The 19,331-nt window shown below is 39.8% G+C and overlaps 1 protein-coding gene across 1 annotated transcript; it reads right to left on the bottom strand.

Moving 5' to 3' along the window:
- Positions 1-6,749: 6,749 nt before the first annotated feature.
- Positions 6,750-18,097, bottom strand: impa2 (inositol monophosphatase 2). The gene is made up of 8 exons (XM_017704254.2): positions 17,676-18,097; positions 16,020-16,153; positions 15,266-15,370; positions 15,109-15,154; positions 14,837-14,945; positions 14,575-14,683; positions 13,680-13,831; positions 6,750-9,620 (listed from the first exon to the last, which is right to left on the bottom strand). The coding sequence occupies exons 1-8, from the start codon at positions 17,742-17,744 to the stop codon at positions 9,502-9,504; spliced, it is 843 nt and encodes a 280-aa protein (XP_017559743.1). The 5' UTR covers positions 17,745-18,097; the 3' UTR covers positions 6,750-9,501.
- Between the last annotated feature and the right edge of the window lie 1,234 nt (positions 18,098-19,331).

Consider the following 19,331-nt stretch of genomic DNA (forward strand, 5'->3'; position numbering starts at 1 on the left):
TAAGCTTATGAATTGTTTTGACTTTTTAGGGTAAACCTCTTTTGCTGTGACCAGATAAAGCACATTCGACGTTGTATTCCTACTAAAAGGTACAATAGAACCAGTATCTTACCAAATATGGTGTAGATGAGCCCACAGTGCTCTGTTATTAAAGATTTTCAGGACAAGGATGTTTTACTTTAAGAGTAGTGTTGCCTTTGGGTCATTGAGCTCAGCAGAAGAGAAAATTAGTTATGAAGTGGTAGATTATGGGTTTGAGCTCATTCTGCTCGAACCAGTTCTGATCAGAAAAGAGAGCAGCAGAAGGCAGAAGTTACTCTGAACTTTTATTAGTCTAGCCACATATCTAGAATGTAGCCCATAATCTTTACAATCTATACAAGCAAACATGATGACTCACATTGCTCATTTAGTATGGGAGGTAACTTTTAATCTGTAATAACCCAAAAAGCCCTTTTATTAAGTGAGGCAAGACTTATTTTCTTTTATTGCCTTTACAGCACCACAGAAATGTGAAATTAGTGGTGATGTCTAAATATGCCCCTGCACATCTACACTACAAGTCCAAAAGTATCCAGACACCCCTTCTAATTAATGAGTGCAGTTCATTTTCAGGTGCACTCATTTCTGACAACTCAACTGTGCACACAATGTTTGATCACTCTCCATTGCCATAGAATGGAACAGCCTAAGGGGTCCGCAGTAGTGAAGCACAAGTAGAGTAGGGAAAGCACAAAAATGTACAGAGCTTGGGCTCACCAACCAGGAGAGGAATTGAGAAGCCCTGGCCTAAGGTCACAATGCCCAATGTAATGCATTGGCTAGAACGGCACAAAACCTCCAAGCTGACACAGGTATGTAATACTCTCTATAGAAAAGCATTGCCAATAGAGTGGGACACTCTAGAGCAGTCATGAACCTAAGGTCACAATGTCTAAGGGCAAGTGTCAGCTAGAGGGGTATTAAGCCCCTCAGTGTTTTGGGCCAGTGGAACTCTGTTCTCTGAAGTGATAGAGCTCGATCAAAGACATCTAGGATGAAGGCGGCCACGATGTGGCGACCACTAAGAAAAGTGGCCAAAATGTGGCGACTGCTAAGAAAAGTGGCCGCAATTTGGCGACTACTAATAAAAGCTTTTATCAGCGGTCGCCACATCGCGGCCACTTTTATTAGCAACAGACACATCATGGCCACTACGCGGCTGCTTTTATTAGTGGCCATAATACGGCGGCCACTTCATGCCAATAACCTTTAAGAAGGTCCAATTTTGTAACATAACTAACAGACCCCACATTATCTATGCAATCATCGATTCAAGGGAGTGGAAAAGTATCCAATATAGTAATCCCAGTTCATTTCCTCTAATCAGTACAAAACCTAGATGAACCAACAGGTTTGGGCACCAGAAGGCAGGGTAAACTCCATGCACTTGAACTTGAACAGCAAATCCATTTTGCAATAAATAATCAGTTTCGTCTCGCATAATTTTATGTTTTACTGGGTTAACTCTATATGCGTGTTATTTGATAGGAAGATTAATTATTTACATCAGTGTCATGTTGTAGAACAGTTGTTTGAGTCAGAACATTAGAAAACAACATTTCATAATTGCAGATCAAATCACTAATATCCCGTCGAGCTTGAATAGACAGATATGATAACTGAATGTTTATGTTTGCTTGAAATCTTGCGCACATGAAAACATTTTCCATTATCAAACCATCTCCCTCCGGGTCACATGCAGCAACAGTAACGGGTGCTGAAACAGAAACTACAGCAATGCATTTTCCTCATCTATTGGGTGTGCAAGCGCTGCCTCACGAGGAAAGTAGTGTATCAGCATATTGATGTGACAAACCCTTCTTCTGTCTGGAGTGCGTATGTCATAATCTGTCTTGCTCAATTTCCTCACATCTCATAAGGACCTGCACACTTAACTTGCAGTGCAGAACTTGAAATTAGTAACAGAGCCAAAATTTGGCCACCCAACTGGAAACCCCTAGTAACAGACTTCCGATCATAGGGTTTTTTCACTTTTCTTTGTGAGGTTAGCAATGCGTCTTTAGCCATGGAACAAGCTCTATGCAAGCATTCTCCAAAGGAGCTAACATAATCCAAGATATTGTTTCTCAGACTCGGCTGATGAGAGAGAAACGTTTCTTTCAGCAATCTCAAAGTACCACGAAAGGAGTGTGCAAAAACCAGTTCAGAAGAGCTGAAACTCTGCTTCACGCACAGCAGAAGCACAAGTGGAGTTCCCTCATCCCACTCACAACCAGAATCAAAACGCTTAATTAAACCTTCAGATTCAGAGTGATAGGCCCTGGATACATTATGCTTAATAGACAGCTGTTCCAATACTTGACCAAATAACTGAGACATAAAATTAGAACTTTGATCTGTTTGAACAAATTTTGGTAAACCAAATATGGAACAAAATTTTACCAAAGCTTTTACAATGGCTTTAGCTTACAATGAGCACAACGGAATTGCTGTGTGGTAGTACACATCAAAGTTACTAAATATTGATTCCCAGATTTTGTTTTTGGAAGAGGCCCTACACAATCTAATAATATGTGCTGAAATGGCTCACCCATAACGGGTATTGGATGGAGGGGCGCAGGGGCAATGCACTGATTAGGCTTCCCCACAAGCTGGCAAGTCTAACTTGAACAACAGAACCTTGTAGCATCAGATTTTAAACCAGGCCAATAAAACTGCTTTAAGATACAACTATAAGTTTTTGAAATGCCCACATGAGCAGCCAAGCAATGTTCATGAGCAAGGCTCAAAATATGGCCCCTGTAAAGCTTTGGAACTATGACACACATAATTCCAATCACTTTCAGATGGATTTGGAGAAAGCCATTTACACATTAGCACCTAATTTTCCAAATAAAAGTAGTGGAATGCTTCACAAGTTAAAGTTAAAACCACAGACTCTCAACAGCTTTTCAATGACTCATCAGCTTCTTGTACACTAATAAGCTGCTCCCTAGTTACTAGTAGTTCAGGCTTCAAATCAGGTGCCTGCAGAATTTAAATCTCAGTTGTGTTAATATTAGAAAGATCAACATCAACAATGGGATCTAAAGGACACATATCCACCCCCCTCAATTAACACATGCGAACCACAATAGGTAGCATCACAAAAGAGCAAAACATCAACAAGAATCAAAGATGGGATGCTCCAGTACCTAGCAAAATTTTAACCTGCTGTTTGTCATCACCACCTTCAGACAGAGAAACAAAGCCCTCCAAAACAAAAGGGTCACAAACAGAATCAGGCTTCGGCTTTACAAAACTCACACCCAAATCATTCACGTTGGACCCGGTTTAATCAGGGCTGCACTTTTACAAAGCAGAGACAACTTCCTCTGCTCTTTCTTTGCCAAGGCTGGACAATTTGCAATCAAATTTCCTACTTCATGGCAATACAAGCACTGACGTGACTCCTCAGAGCCAGACTGAATAGGACTAACACCAAAATCCTGTGGCGATTTCATGAATTTCGAACACCGGTCAGCAGACAGTGACATCACAACAGGGTCACTGCGTGCTGACAACGTAAAAAAACATGGATTCTAAACAAAATCAGCTAAGACAGCAGATAGGGAGGTGACCCTTTGCTCATTTAGATGAACAACAATTCTCTCTGGCAAACAGCAATTAAACTCTTCTAGTAATATTACCACTTGCAATTTATCAAAAGAGGTGATCTTACAAGCAGCATTTATCAAAAAGCTCTCCCTTTTCCTTTCACACACACACACACACACACACACACACACACACACACACACACAGACCGAAGCAAAAACCACCAGCCAAAGCAAAAAAAGGCAACAACAAATGGGGGAAAAAAGTCAACATGTGGCAAAAGGTTGTACATGTACAAAAATGAGCAAATGCCATCCAACTGCAAGCCCAAGACACCTCCAACTACAAATAATTGACCAATTATCAGCATTTATTTATTTTTACCTTGTAAAGGTTAAAGACACTATCTTATAAAAGTGGTTAGGTCTTGTTTTAAACTGGTCAAATGCAGATGAGCTTACAGAAAAGATAAACTTCAGGGGATAAGATAATGCCAAAACAAACTAGAAACAAAAAGAGAACTAAACTGATCAAACGCAAAGCACAGGCTACCTCCCTGTCCCAAACCAGGAGAAAACAATATACAAAAAAACATAGGGCACTCAGCCCTTCACTTAGAAAGAGAGAGCTTTACAAGTATTTAGGCAAACTCATACAACAACAACATGAGTTAACAAACAAAAGGATCAGGCACGTCACCTGGTCAGTAGAAGGCTGATGGCACAGGTGTGACCACTGGAACAGCCCTTTCCTCTTCTGCAGTGCCTCACCTGGCCCATAAATAACCGAAACACCCTGTGCTGTACCCAATCAGAGCCCACCAGACACTAACCATAGGGGAAAAGAGATTACATGGAAAAAAGCACAAAACAAAAGACCATACACCCCCAGGATCGTAACAGTAGAAACAAGGAGGTGGTCATAATGATTGGTGTATATGAAATATATTTTTGCAATATATGAAAATGGACAAAAATGTACACTATATTGCTAAAATTATCCACTCATCCATCAAAATCATTGAATTCAGGTGTTCCAATCACTTCCATGGCCATAAGTCTATAAAACTAAGCACCTAGGCCGGCAGACTGCTTCTACAAACATTAGTGAAAGAATGGGTCACTCTCAGGAGCTCAGTGAATTCCAGTGTGGTTCCGTGATAGGACGCCACCTGTGCAACAAGTCCAGTCATGAAATTTCCTCACTACTAAATATTCCACAGTCAACTGTCAGTGGTATTATAACAAAGTGGAAGCGATTGGGAACAACAGCAACTCAGACACAAAGTGGTAGGCCACGTAAAATGACAGAGCAGGATCAGCAGATGCTGAGATGCATAGTCACCAACTTTCTGCAAAATGAATCGTTACAGCCCTCCAAACTTCATGTGGCCTTCAGATTAGCTCAAGAACAGCATATAGAGAGTTTCATGGAATGGGTTTCCATGGCCAAGTTGCATCTAAGCCGTACATCATAAACCAAGCGCAATACAAAGAGTATACATATATATATATATAGGGCGGCACGGTGGCGTGGTGGGTAGCGCTGTCGCCTCACAGCGAGGAGGGCCTGGGTTCGATTCCCTGGCCGGGTGACCAGGGTCCTCTCTGTGTGGAGTTTGCATGTTCTCCCCGTGTCTGCGTGGGTTTTCTCCGGTTTCCTCCCACAGTCCAAAGACATGCAGTCAGGCCAATTGGACATGCTAAATTACCCCTAGGTGTGAGTGACTGTCTGTGTCTGTCTGTCTGCCCTGCGATGGACTGGCGACCTGTCCAGGGTGTATCCTGCCTTCCGCCTGAAGACTGCTGGGATAGGCTCCAGCATCCCCCCGCAACCCTGACGGAGAAGCGGCTTAGAAAATGGATGGATATATATTTAATAGTGATTTTATGGATGTTATGCGTGTTTTGAAACCTCTCCTCGAGGAAGCCCAGTATTATATGTAGTTATAAAGCAACTCCTGGTTTGACCAATCAGTGTTCAGTAAATTGTGCTCATGATGTAACTGATGATATTAACAAGTCTCTGGTGGCTGTGAAGGTGTCAAGGAAAAAAAAATATGGACCCAAATTCTTGTTACTTTTTATCTTTTTTTTATTGTTTTTATGTTTATTTGAATTATGGATATTACTTTATTCTTATATATATATATATATATATATATATATATATATATATATATATATATATATATATATTATGGATATATACTTTATTAACTCAAGGCTGAGGTAAATTTGCTTAAATACCTAAAACCTTTGCACAGTACTGTGTATATATAATCATTGTTAATATTCTATAAATTTTGTTTATTCAAATATTAACACTTTTCTCAGCCAATAAACACAAACTACACAAATAAACAGATTTTGAAAATGTGTCTTGGGTGCCTAAGACTTTCGCACAGTACTGTATTTGCTAATTTTATTAACATGGCACTATATTCTAAATGCATGTTTGTGTTTGGAATGTATTTTTGCACTGATTGCAATTTATTTGGACTGTAAATGTAAATTTAAAAATGATGGAGCAGTGGCAGAAAAGCGACGGTCCCAAATAAAAGTGGCCGAAATGTGTGGTTGCACTTCCGCCCGTCACTCGGCACACAGATCCAACTTCTAATGGGAAAAGTGTTGCCACATCAGCCCTGTAAAATACCTGGATGCTCCATCAATAACTTGATCTTTTTTCTTAAAGTCAGTGGACAGAAAAATTTGCAATGCAATTAATGATAAATGGATGCCTAGTCCTCTCAGTTATTGTGTTGCAGGCCTGCTTAGTGCATAAACACATCACCAGCAGTGCACTATTCCTCTACAGCTGAGGATACCTGTATTGAAGGGAATCTGAACTAATCATGCCCATTCTTTTTATATAAATGATTTGATTGGACAAAGCAGTTTAAACTTAGTAAGAAATACTAACATAGAAAAGTGATTGGATTCTGGGACGTTTTGTGCCAAGGGCTGTAGTTTTCACGTTTCCTGATTAATTCAGGAAGAAGTCCTTGACATGTGGCAACATTAGCACGGAATGATCTTAGGTGTCCATTAAGAACACAAACAAGAAAATAATCTCTATTCTACACAGCATCTTAGTTTTTTTTCTAACAGTTGCAATCTACAAAGTAAGGAGGAGAGCATTACATGTTGCAGTGTGTCTGTAGTTTTTATTATAACTCACAGTGTGAGGGGATCAGTGAGGAATGTTGATCTGACACTCAATGAGCTCCAGCTCGGTAGGAGGAAAAAAACAAACAAAACACTCAAACAAAAAAAACTTTCAAACCAGAGGACAAAAAAGTTTTTTTCTTTTCACAACTATACTTGTATAGTAGTCCATCATAAGAAAAACATAAAAAAGTAAAATGTGAATATTAAAACTGCGGTGTATACCTGGTTGGCTGTTTTTCAGAATTCCCTTAAAATAAAAGCCACAAGGTCTCTTCATCACTGAACATGACTCAAGTACTGGATAGACTAAAACAGTGTTATCCACTGCACTAAAAGCTGGTTACTTGGATTTAGATAATGACTTAACTGCAAGGTTATTTGAGACTCTATTGAATGTCTTGTATATGTAGTCTAGGGTCTGGTTTCCGAACACAAGAGATAAACTTGGATTAATGGATGCGATGAGAAATGTGGATTTTATAATTGTTATTTTGGTTTGTCACACAATCGGAAAATCATATAAATTCTATTTTGGGTTGGACAATCCCTTTGAATGCAACTTCTGGGAAACTGGGCCTAGGACTAGTTCTATCACAGGTGAAACTAGGCCTAACACTTCTGTCCACAGCAAATGGTCACCCTTGGAACTTTCTATAAGTGAGCACATATATACAAGCATTACATGTTTGCACTATGTAACTGCAACAAGGTAACGGCATAAAACCCATTCAAATTGCAGGTGTGAAAAGACAAATCAAATTCCACTCAGAAAGAACAAATTTAGTCTGGATTCCAAACATCATTAGTCCTACATGTTTAACAGGATTGCTGCAGATGTTGCACCACAACGACTGTGGTTTACGACAGAGCATGCCATGTGATATCTGCTCACATTGGTGATAGTTGTACTGTATTCTTGGGGAACTATGGCCAGACGGTTTTATGTATTATGCATTACAGAGAAAGGCTGCACAATAAAATAATCCAATTTGTTTTGGTCTAAAAAATTCCAAAATGTACAGCTGCCCCAAAAGTATTTGCCACATTTTCTTTTATTATTTCGATAATTGGGTTGGGTTTCAGATTGTTATTGTTCGCACTGATTCTTTGCATATTTACAAAATGCAAATTATTGTACCCTTCTGAGCTCATGATCCCATTAGTGAACACAAGCTCACTGACTATGAAAAACAGAACCAGACTTTGACATTTCCATATCGGTCTCATACAGAACTCTTATTGCAATCTGTTTGGATTTCTTCTCTAGATTTTCTCCAAGAATCCACCATCAGGCTGACGTTGTCTGATATAAATATCTTTTTGCTAAGCATTAAATGAAAAAAATAAAGAACTTCATAAAAGTTAAACAATGATTAAATGGTTGAAGTGTGCATATATTTTTGGGCCCACTGTATTGTTTCCCTTCCTTGGATGATCCCAGTTGGTGGTGCAACATATCCAGATGATACAGTTGCCTGGGTAACACGGCTAGAGTAAATCTGACACTGTATACAATAACCTATCTCTCAATAATTTACTTCATCAGTTATGCTCACTCCAATGCCATTATGATTTGCTTCCACTGTTACTTAGTTGGTGCAACACTAAGAACCACATTGTTTATGAATTTCTGTACAGTTGCTGCCTTAAATTACAAAGGAGTTCTGAGTAAACAGTCACTGTTGGTACTGTGTACTAGTAAAATCCTTCCCAGGTTCTAAAGACGTACAACCCAGTAATGATTTATATCAAATTCACTCTTACACAGTGGGGTCCAAAAGTCTAAGACCACAATTTTTGCTAGGCCTACCCCAGCATGGCCCCCTGTTCGGTCTGAAGATATTTGGTCCTTAGGGGGGTTGGGACTTTTGTAAGGGGGTAGTGTAGCATGTTCCAGTGAATGGTCTAATGAACAGAAAGCCCTGCAGTTGATGCTTTGTTTGACCACTGATGCATTAGCTTGCCAATTATTGGTAGACCCTAGTGAGAGATCAGATTAGAGAACCCTGGTCGGGACACTCAGTTTCAGACAGTGTTATCATCCCGAGGTCCTTTGATGTGAGCTGTGTAACCGTTGAAGGCAGGCAGGGAAGCCATTAGGAGACCCGTCACCAAAGCCGTTGTGGGCAGAGGAGACGACAGAACTGATCCAGTAGCTGGTCATACAGTGAGTGGCACAGGACTGCCACTGCTGGCCTGGCGGGATATCTGGCTAGAGCTTGAGGGCCATACCTGCAGCCATACAGTCAGGTGCATGGGGGCACCAGTGCTGTGAGGGATGTGTGTGTAGAACAGGAAGAAAAAAAATCAGAGCCTCAAAAGTTAATTTCACAAATTTGCATTATTTATCTAAGAATATTACAAAACTTTTACACTATATTTTTTTCTTCATTTTAATTGCTATAACTTTTCTTTGTTGAAAATATAATAATCTAAAATGTTCTGTTGCTAATTTCCAAGTTTAAATGGGGAAAAAAAAAAGAAAAAAAAAAGTGGTCTCAAACTTCAATGTGGTCTCAAACTTTTCGACTCCACAGTATTTACTCAGGCAAAAAACCTTGTAATACAAGGCATTACTTCAGGTTTTACTTCAGCGGTGTGACATAACAATATAACACCCATAGACAGAAATTGCATAAAGGACACTGCAGAAGAAATGGCAGGATTGTAGGGTGCTGAGGTAAAAGGCTGAGATTTGCTGTTGGAGGGCTCAGAACAGGCCACTGCGTTAGGGGTCATGATCATCACGCCCGTAGCTGATTGGCTGCAGTTGTTGAACGACATAATCCGCTATCTCTTGGGACCCAGCAGCCACCACACGGCGGGACATGAGATCCAAAGGACCCCCTGGGACAGAAGCACATTAGAGCTTAGCATTAACACACACATACATACACAGCTTAATCATGTAAACAGACCTCTGTAATAGGTGCTGTAGTCTTGCCTGTGGTGACAACACAATACAAACTTTCTTCAATACAAAAAATATTTTAAAAAATACATAAAAATGTTTACTTTATAGAATATATATAAAAAGAATAGCATCATTTAACACATGCAACAACAAGATCCCTCACATACTCCAAACCTCAGACATGCGCTGCTTTAATTTACTGTATTGAAAACCTTCAACTTTCATTAGTAAATCTGTAAACTGTCAATGATTTTATCCAAATACGATTATTTAGAAAATGTTTTAATGCATCAGGAAATCTTAAATTTCATCACGATTTGACTAGATTATTTCAGTAGAATTCATAAGCAGGGAGAGTGAGGTATAAACTAGTGTGGGGTAAAATATAACATGGATTTTTATGTAGCTTAACAGTAAAGTCTTTTATTATTCTTCTTTGTTTGATTACTGAGTTGTGATAATAAAGCTCAGACTTCCCATCTATAGTATTTTAAACACCTTTGTTGTGCCTAAAGCACAGCAATAGTTTGAAGCATGTAAACAACTCACAGTGAGAGTTAGACTAAAGTACAGCCTTTACATGGTGGGGTTATTACTTTTCAACAGTGTTACAAATAAGCCTCCCAACAAATACAGTGAGAGAAGTCTATACCCCCCCCCCCCCCCCCATATATTTTTTGATGTTTGATTTAAAATGCAAAAACGTATTACAGGTTTCAAGTAAAATGTATTTAAATTTTATTGTTCTAATATTTGCTCTTTCACTTTGTGGCCAAAATGAATGCTACATAGCCTCTTTACACTATTCATATTTATTCTGAAGCGCATCAAATTGTTACTTTTTAGCAGATATTACAAGACCCTTCGTCTATTACAGTTTACCCCGCCTATGGACTATTGTTGTAGCATTCTCACTCCTGTCGCTTTGAGCTGAATTGATCTTAAATATGAGATTCTAGAAACAAAATTGGAATTTTTGTAGCAAAAATGTGAAAATTAAAAAATTTAAAATCAACATAAAGAATGAAGTTTTCTTTACAAATCTTTACATTAGTTAACAAAAAAAACAAGGTTGTTCCACTCATCCCCTATTAAAAAAAAAAAAACACTGTCCATTTGCTGATTGTAACATACTAACTTTAGCATGTTAGCATAAAATGTGGCCTGTGCAAAAGTTACAGCACATTTTATACTGTAGGTTTTCACTTTTCCCCACATTTAAACTCAGCAAATTAAACAAAGAAAGGGCAATAAATTAGCAGAAAATGCCATGTTTACGTGCATTCTTTATAGAGGATGTGCTGACTTATTTTCACATAGAAAATAAAAAAAAACATGCAATTTGACCAGGAGTGTTGAAACTTCACAGCCCTCTCACAGCCCTGCTGGCCCCCACTAATGGAACACTCATGTCTTTCACAGTATTGGCTGAATACAAAGTGCTATGGCTGCTTTTTTAAGCAGTGCCCCACTCACATGCTAATTGGGTGCGCCTGAGGGTAGCTAGCATCTCTCTAGATCAAAGGAGTGACGCAGTCAGAGACAAAACTGTTAGTCCAACTCAAGCACACAGACAAGGGTGAACGTTACAAAAAGCTGCTCAGTGAGTTTTGCTTCTTTCTTTATCTCACTCTCTCTCTCCTAATTTTCTCTCTCTCTCTGTCTGACAGAGAAAGAAAAAGCATTTTGCTGACCACATGATCGTGACCTCACTGCCCTTTCCAACAGTGCTTCTTTGTGCATTCTCACACAGACTGGCCTGCCGCAACTTACGCCTGCTGCCCACCTTGCACTAAATACGCACAATTTAACAAACAGCTCAAGTCTGCCACAAGGCACTACAAGAAGGGAACATAAGAGAAGCGTTGCATGCTGTCCACATGAGAGCATAATGGCTTTTGCAATACAAAGAGACCTGTCACAATTATGACCTCATCACCTAATCACAATTATTTGAGCCTATCTCAGTCATTTAAGCTAATTGTAATTATTTTCCACATCTCTTAGCCTGCACAATCATATGTTTAGGTTGAAACAAACAGAATGTGAAGTATAGCAGATGGATTGCGGCATTTGCAGGAGAATAAAAGAAAGCAGAAAACACATTTGTTGACATGTCATGGGTTTTAGAAAAAAAAAAGAAGTTCTAACTTCTTATTGTACACTATAACACCTTTAGAGGGCAGCAGTGAGTAATGTTTGTTTATATGAGCTCGAGCTGTGTCTGTCACCAGTTAGGAGCTGTGTTAAACACAAGGCCCATAGGCCTGACTTGCACAATCCGATGCAGCCTGCAGATTTACTTTAATTTTCTAAAAATATTCGCCCATTTCACCATGAACTACACTACAGTTCCCAGCATGCACTGCACATAATGTGTGCTTCCATCCCCTCCCCAGCAACAATCTATGGGATTGCACCACTCAAGTAAAACAAACAACAACAACAACAACAACAACAAAAAAAAGATGCCAGGTGTCTAGTTCAAAGAGACAGTTTTACAAAACCCGCTTTTTATGTTTAACAGTTATCTACAGCTAATGTTGTCAATTGTTTTATAGAAAACAATTTGTTTTTCAATTATTTTTTAAATGGTTCACATATTCTGTGCCTAATTTTTTGCCATTGTAGTTTTGGCATTTTTTGAACAAACAATGGCCAGTTGGGGTCAAAGGCAAAATGTAAAAATAAAAACACAGCTGGCCCACGGATTTGTTGAGATTTTTTAGTGGTTGAGTTTGACACCCCTGTACTAAGTATTGACAGCTGAGAAGCAATATAGCTAATCAGCCAATTTGGCCATCATAGACATGTACTGTAATACTTGCATACAAGAAAAAAAACTTCAGTTAAAAATTCATGACTGTGGTCAGGCCTAATTACAGGTCCACAAAACACATGCAGGCCAAATACACTAAAACACCACTGGTACTATCAGACTTGTGATTTCATCACGTACTTGAGTGTGTACTTCACATACACACTAGACACTTTATTTGGTACAATATATGCACATATTTATTCATTCATTCATTCAGTGTGGTCATGATATACCATTACCTGTGACTTCTTGTACAGTCACTATTGCACTGCATCTCTCATCTCAGGTTATAGATATTATCACCGATTGTATTTTTCTATTTGTATATATGCCTGTAGATAGGATCTGGTATATTTATTCTTCTTCTGTCTGTCTGTCTGTCTACTTAGCTTCAAAGTTTGATGTAGGATGGAGTGAGTGTTTTAATCTAGAGAAAAAGCTTAGGATATTCATGTGCATTTATACACAAACAAATAACATGTACTGATTAGTGCTTGATAAGCAGACGTTACCATAACAGGCAGTCATACCTTAGTGGTGCTATTTTAAGACCAGCACTACACACACAACTCTTCAATGAGTGCCTTGAGGACACTCACAGAAACCTTGGAAACTATGTTGACCATCTAACATTCGTACCTCTGTTGGTCAGCGCGATTGTTCCACAGAGAGAAATTTCAAATCACATTCACTTACAGTTGCTCGACACTCAGTGAAATATCTGGAAAAGGATTATTACAGGTTCTGTCTGAATAATATCAATATGTCTAACGTAAAGCCAATCTCTCCATCATGTCTTAGATTATCAGTGAAATCACACATCACTGTAACAATGGTGACCAAATAGGGTATTACTGTATGTGTGTGTGCAAGGTTCAAACTAAATCCACTATCCTTACATGGAAATCTCCCACAACAGACATCTATAAATACCTTCACCATATAATTTGATGTTTTGTAAAAAATCAAAAAAAGCCTAATCATCATCATCAACCCTAAACTGAATAATCCACACTGACATTGTTGGCAAACATGTCTATGGAAATCTTTTTTCCTAGTTTGGATTGAGGTCATAACATTTTTCAGTTTGTAGTTAAATATAATGAGCAGTGCTTGGTGAGAAAGTCTACTTAATGTCTTTGTGTGAAGGAGAAGTGGGTGCAGAGCTAACCTGTGGTGTCGATCACACAGCCGCCTGCCTCCCTGATGATGACTGCGGCTGCAGCGATGTCCCAGCAGTGCAGGCCGTACTGGTAGTAGGCCTCAGCTGCTCCGCTGGCTATATGACACAGTGCTAAAGTCGAGCTGCCAATGATTCTCACCCTGAGCAGACAGAAAGGTCATTGGTGTAATACAGCAGGCTGACTTTAAGTTGTACAGAATAAGTTGTTCTCCCAAGTATATGGCAATAGTCATAAAGTAGGCCTAGTATCATTTTTGCCAGTTTAGCACATAACTACATGTGCATAATATATTGTTTCTTATCCTGTATCTCAGTATTTGCTCTGCAAATCTGGTTTATTCCAAATAAGTGTTTTGTGAGTGTTTTGATTAAAGAAAGCACTTTTGATTAAAGAAAGCAAATAACTTTGTTCAGAAATAATGCAGACCAATCTTCACATGGGTTCACCACTGTGTTTTTGTTTATACACTGCAAAGCAGATCGCATGTGCAGTACTTTGAAATATAAACTTATGTCCAATTATGTTTGTGTGTCTTTGTGTAACAAAAACAGTCCTAATTTATTTTGAATAAGTTATTTTCCAACCTCTCTTTATCCTTCAGAATTAAACATGTTCTTTTTGTCGATGTGCCATTAAGATCAATATATGTAAATGACCTCTGTCCTGATTTGCTGTCCTGTACTGTGGCTCACTCAAAATGCAGTCCAGACTAAAAGATTACTTATTACTTCAGTGTGAATGGCCAGAGTTAAACAGATGTAGGCTGAGTAGGCAGATAAATGGAAATGTGTTGATTTCCTAATGTTAACAAAGGAATAAATTTAAAACTTTTTTATAATATTCCATAAACCCTTCACTGAAACAGATGAACATGTGTCTCACCCATGGACAGGAGCACTCAGCAGTTTCTTCATATTCCCCAAAAAGATATCCAGTGTGTTAGGATCTCTCTTCGCCCCAATCTCTGTCAGAATGAGGGCCTTTGACATATCTGACAAAAGATGGACATTGGCAAAGCTTAAAATTACTCACTTGTTGCTAAGTTCAGGCTGCATTAATTTGTCCAAACCAAGCCCAAAGCTAATGCAGGCCACAGTAAATTACATAACAAACAAGCAAAAAAAATATGACAGATAGCACCCACCCTTCTCCTTTGAAACCTGTAGTCGTACACCATTGCAAAATGCCCCATGGCCTCTCCTGGCAGTATATAAAGTTCCATCAAAACAGTGATATATGACCCCAAACTCAAGCTGAAAATCAGATAAATGCAAATGATAAATTAGCTTTATTAAAGGACAATCATGGTAAAGACTAACTTTGTAAGTATATGCAGCCAACAGATAATGGCTGCAGGATCAACAGGATCAACATTCACACTACATTGGTGTTATTGAGGTTTTGGCATTGATCTACCTCTTTCTTTACTGCAAAGCCAATGCTTACAGCAACCATGGGGAAACTGCAAACAGAACATTACAAGTATTTTGAATTATTTAAACATCATTTATTTTAAATAAATATTATTTTAAAAATGCTTCAAATTTTAAATGCATTACAAGCCATTCTCTACCTGTGAACAAAGTTACAAGTGCCATCAATAGGGTCTATTATCCATGTAGGGTTATCTGTCAGAACACACTTCTCCCCAGCAGCAGAGGACTCCTCTCCAATAAACCTAAAATAGAAGAGATAAAACAAACGGTAAGACATTTGTGTCATCATACCATACAATTTCATAACAATTAGAGTAACCTGTGATTACAGTACAGCATATATATTTTTACTGTTCCTACAAGTTCACAGTACTTTGAATTCACAGCACTCTTACTCCTAAAGTCAAAGGCCAATGTTTCTCAGAGCTACAGTACATGCCCTCAGTCACAATGACTGATGGTGCATTAATTACTTACCAAATATGCCTTTCACTAAATACTTAGAGGTCAGAAACAGTACAATTATAGTACAAGTACTATAATTAGAAACAGAAACTTTAAAATAACTTTCAGTTTGTCTGTCAGGAAAAACATGAAAGCATGCCTACTGTAACTTCAACAGTCCTGCAAAGAACATAAGACTGAATATCATTTAGTGACTGCTGCAAATAATAAGCACAAAATATCATTAGCCAACATGTTCCACCAGAGCTCATCTACTTGTTTCTGAAGGACTATTTAACAATATAAAAGTGTTTGCTTGCTCTTCTCCTGGGCATTACTTTGCTTTACAATGCTCCACACGTAGGTGCTTTTCCAAAACAAAAAAAGTACAGAAAGCAAAACATATTTTCTGCATTAATAATGTGCAGTCTTCGATCAGTCAGGTACCTATGTGAGGGGAACCTCTCCCTGAGGGTGGAGATGATAAGGTCCTCCACCTGCTGGTCAGCCTCCGTCACCAGGTCTGTGGGTGTGCTCTTACTGCTCACGCTCTTCTCCTGTTTCACAGCCTCCTGGACCAACTGAGAGAGAGAGACAGAGAGAGAGAGAGAGAGAGAGACAGAGAGAGAGACAGAGAGAGAGACAGAGAGAGAGACAGAGAGAGAGACAGAGAGAGACAGAGAGAGACAGAGAGAGACAGAGAGAGACAGAGAGAGACAGAGATTATTAAGGATGAGCCCTTACCCCAACCTTATTATACACTGATTAAGCCAAGAATGAATGCTTTGAGACTTGCAGTATGTTTTCTCATCCCCATTAAGCCCTGAAAGATTTAGAGGTCAGGTACTGATGTTGGATGATTAGTCACAGATCACAAACACCACTCCAACTCATCTCAAAGCTCCATCACTTCAGAGAACACAGTTCCACTGGTCCATAATCCTGGGGGGCTTTATACCCCTCTAGACTTGTCCATAGGTATCTTGACCTCAGGCTCATGTGCGACTCACTGTCCCATTCTATTGCCAACGATTTTCTGTGGAGATTATTACATACCTGTGTCAGGCAGAGGATAATTGCCTGGAGGATTTTACACCCTTCTAACCAATGCTTAGCAGAGGGAATGGTGACCTTGGGCCAGGGCTTCTCAAGTCCACTCCTGGAGACCCAGCACAAGCACACTGCTGGGGGATTCATACTTCTCTAGCCAATGCACAGTATCGGGCATGGTGACCTTAGGCGCATGTATGGCTACTTCAGCACATCCTGTTCTATTGTCAGTGCTTTCCTATGGGGATTAAACAAGCTGGGAAGCTTTTCACTATGTAGATACACTTGGACATATAGCGTCAAACAGTGGTGCACACTGTACAACCCAGAATTAGACCTCCACATCCCTAATGTAGTACACGTAGAAAAAAAATATCTAGAAGATACCCAGCACTGTCTGACAGTGTGATGGGAAACTAATAAAACACAGTTAAACACAAGTGTGTGAGCACAAAGAAGAGTGAATAGTAAAAGCGCCCAGTACACAGACAGCCCGGCCTGAGTCAGCTAGGCCGGCGGCTTTACCGTGTGTACTCTGTTAGGATTTATCAATAGAAACAGAAGGGTTATTTATATCAGCAGAGTAGCACCTAAGAAAAGGTCAGTAGTGTAGGCTTATCTAATGTAGCGCTCCGTTAGCAAATCACTGTTTTCAGTTCATGACATGTTGCTAAAGAGACTAGGGTCAGAATAGCAGAATACAGGGGAAATGTACTGTAATAACAAAGTAACTGATGATATATTGCTACTGGGTGATATATAGCTGTAGTAAAAGCACGCTGAGTTTACTGGAGCCTTAGCTAAGGTGGACTGAAACCTGACAGCATGTCCGACATCGACACTGCCAAACTACAGTTACATACACACACCGAGCTAACCTAGCTTGTTTACAGTTCCCTTCCGTTATGTGATAGCCTAGATCTACTACCCTCTAAAAAAGGCCAAAAGGACCCTAAACCACGGCACACGACGCCGTTTCTACGATAACCAGCTCCCCGGCCAAAGCAGCTCCCACAGCCGTCAGGCTCCACACTAGGGCGGATTTTGCGCTACCTGCCCCGCTGTACGAGCGATCCGCACAGCGACGTCCAGACACTCGGCCCAGCACTCGCCCTCCTCCATGCTCTCCGGGTCTCTGTGCTGAGGAGGAGAGGAGAGGAGAGGAGAGGAGGAGAAAAGAGGAGGACTCAGCGCAGCCCGCGGGTGCTGGTCATGGTTAGCCGCCTTTGGTGTTTGGCTTCCTGGATCTGCAGTGAGAGTACACCGGCGGAAAGCTCCGACATGGGTGTAGCACACGCTGCTGCTGCTGTCCGGGAAGCCAGTCCAGCCCTTCACTCAGTTCACCTCTGAGCGGCGCAGCCTGCAAAAACCACCCAGCTGGGTTCAGCTACTTGTTCCAATTGTCCCGTTCCACCTTAAAGGGCTCATCAGTTACATTCTGATGCTGTACCATTTAAGGTGGATCGGTGCAATTCGAACGAGAAGCTGGTGAATAGGAAGCTATACCCTCGTGCACGAGCCAGAATAGAAGTCACCTCCAGATTAGGAATTAGCATTTTTTTTACAGTTTATTTAGATCACAGAGCGGTCACCGGTCAATAGTGGCCCCGTAACTCTCATGAAAATCAGTGAAGAAATAATTGACACAAAATAACCGCACCCCCCACCCCAACAACAACATCAACAACAACAATAAATCGTGCAAGAACAGTATGCATAATTTACTCGCATGCTGTGGATATTTTATGTTCGTATTGAGGCGTTAGGCACCCAACATTAATTTCTAGTGAGAAAATTATTTTATTTTTTCAACTTTTTGACATTTGTGGGGGTTTATGGACCAAATACGTTCATAATTATTTTTTACAGGAGTATGTTCCGACCTTCTTGCCATCGCTTATAGTTAATTATTGTTACTGTACCTTTAAGACCGACACGTATAAACGATCTCTGCTCTGATTGGCTGCCCTGCATCGTGCCTCGTTTTAAAAAGAGGCAACCCGCTGTGGGCTGAATATGCAGTTACATGCAAACGACTTTGTTTGACGTCAAAGGAAAAACTGGTCTGCGGCTTAATTTCAATATACGGATCAGAAGGACCGAGAGAGATTTTGAATGGTGAATTTTGAAACAACGTTTACGCAATGAATTAGTCTCTTTCATTTAAAAAGGTTAGGAAATTTCAGTTTTCCCCTATGGGCCCTTCAGATGATCAGCAAACATTTTGCCCTTGTCTGCTGTGACTTTACATTGATTCACATGAATGACTGGATGAATACCTGTTATCTAAACACAAACTCTGGCTTTCTTTATACCACGACAACGTAAACGAACCACAGTTCAGATAACTGCACTGTGCTGCCAGATAGCAAATCTAAGGCCACGTGGGGCTGTAATGATCCAACACTCCCATGGTTATTAAAGGTATGAGAAATACTTCTGCAAGGAGCTTTGGTTCTTAAAATGGTCCAACATACAGACTGCCATGCCCTTTAAGAGGCAGGCCTATATAAAGCAAACCAGACCTAATTAAAAAAAAAAAAAAGTTGTGGTCAGACTGGACAGTAAAGATCTCTTTACTGTCCAGTCTTCTCTTAATACATTTGCTGTGAAATACATTTGCTGTGAATAACTTCTATAGTGCCATCTTTTGGGTATTCAGCAAAATGCACCCTACAGTTCAGTTGTAATGAGTTTCAATGCAGTTAA

The sequence above is a fragment of the Pygocentrus nattereri genome, chromosome 3, assembly GCF_015220715.1.
Source record: "Pygocentrus nattereri isolate fPygNat1 chromosome 3, fPygNat1.pri, whole genome shotgun sequence".
Lineage (NCBI taxonomy): Eukaryota > Metazoa > Chordata > Actinopteri > Characiformes > Serrasalmidae > Pygocentrus > Pygocentrus nattereri.

Excerpts from the sequence above, each read along its gene's own strand:
- impa2 (XM_017704254.2), bottom strand. The coding sequence starts at position 17,744 with ATGGAGGAGGGCGAGTGCTGGGCCGAGTGTCTGGACGTCGCTGTGCGG. Across the intron at positions 15,155-15,265 it reads ACTTGTAACTTTGTTCACAG|TTTCCCCATGGTTGCTGTAA; the intron begins GTAGAGAATGGC and ends TTCTGTTTGCAG. Across the intron at positions 13,832-14,574 it reads CTGAGTGCTCCTGTCCATGG|GGTGAGAATCATTGGCAGCT; the intron begins GTGAGACACATG and ends CTGTCTGCTCAG.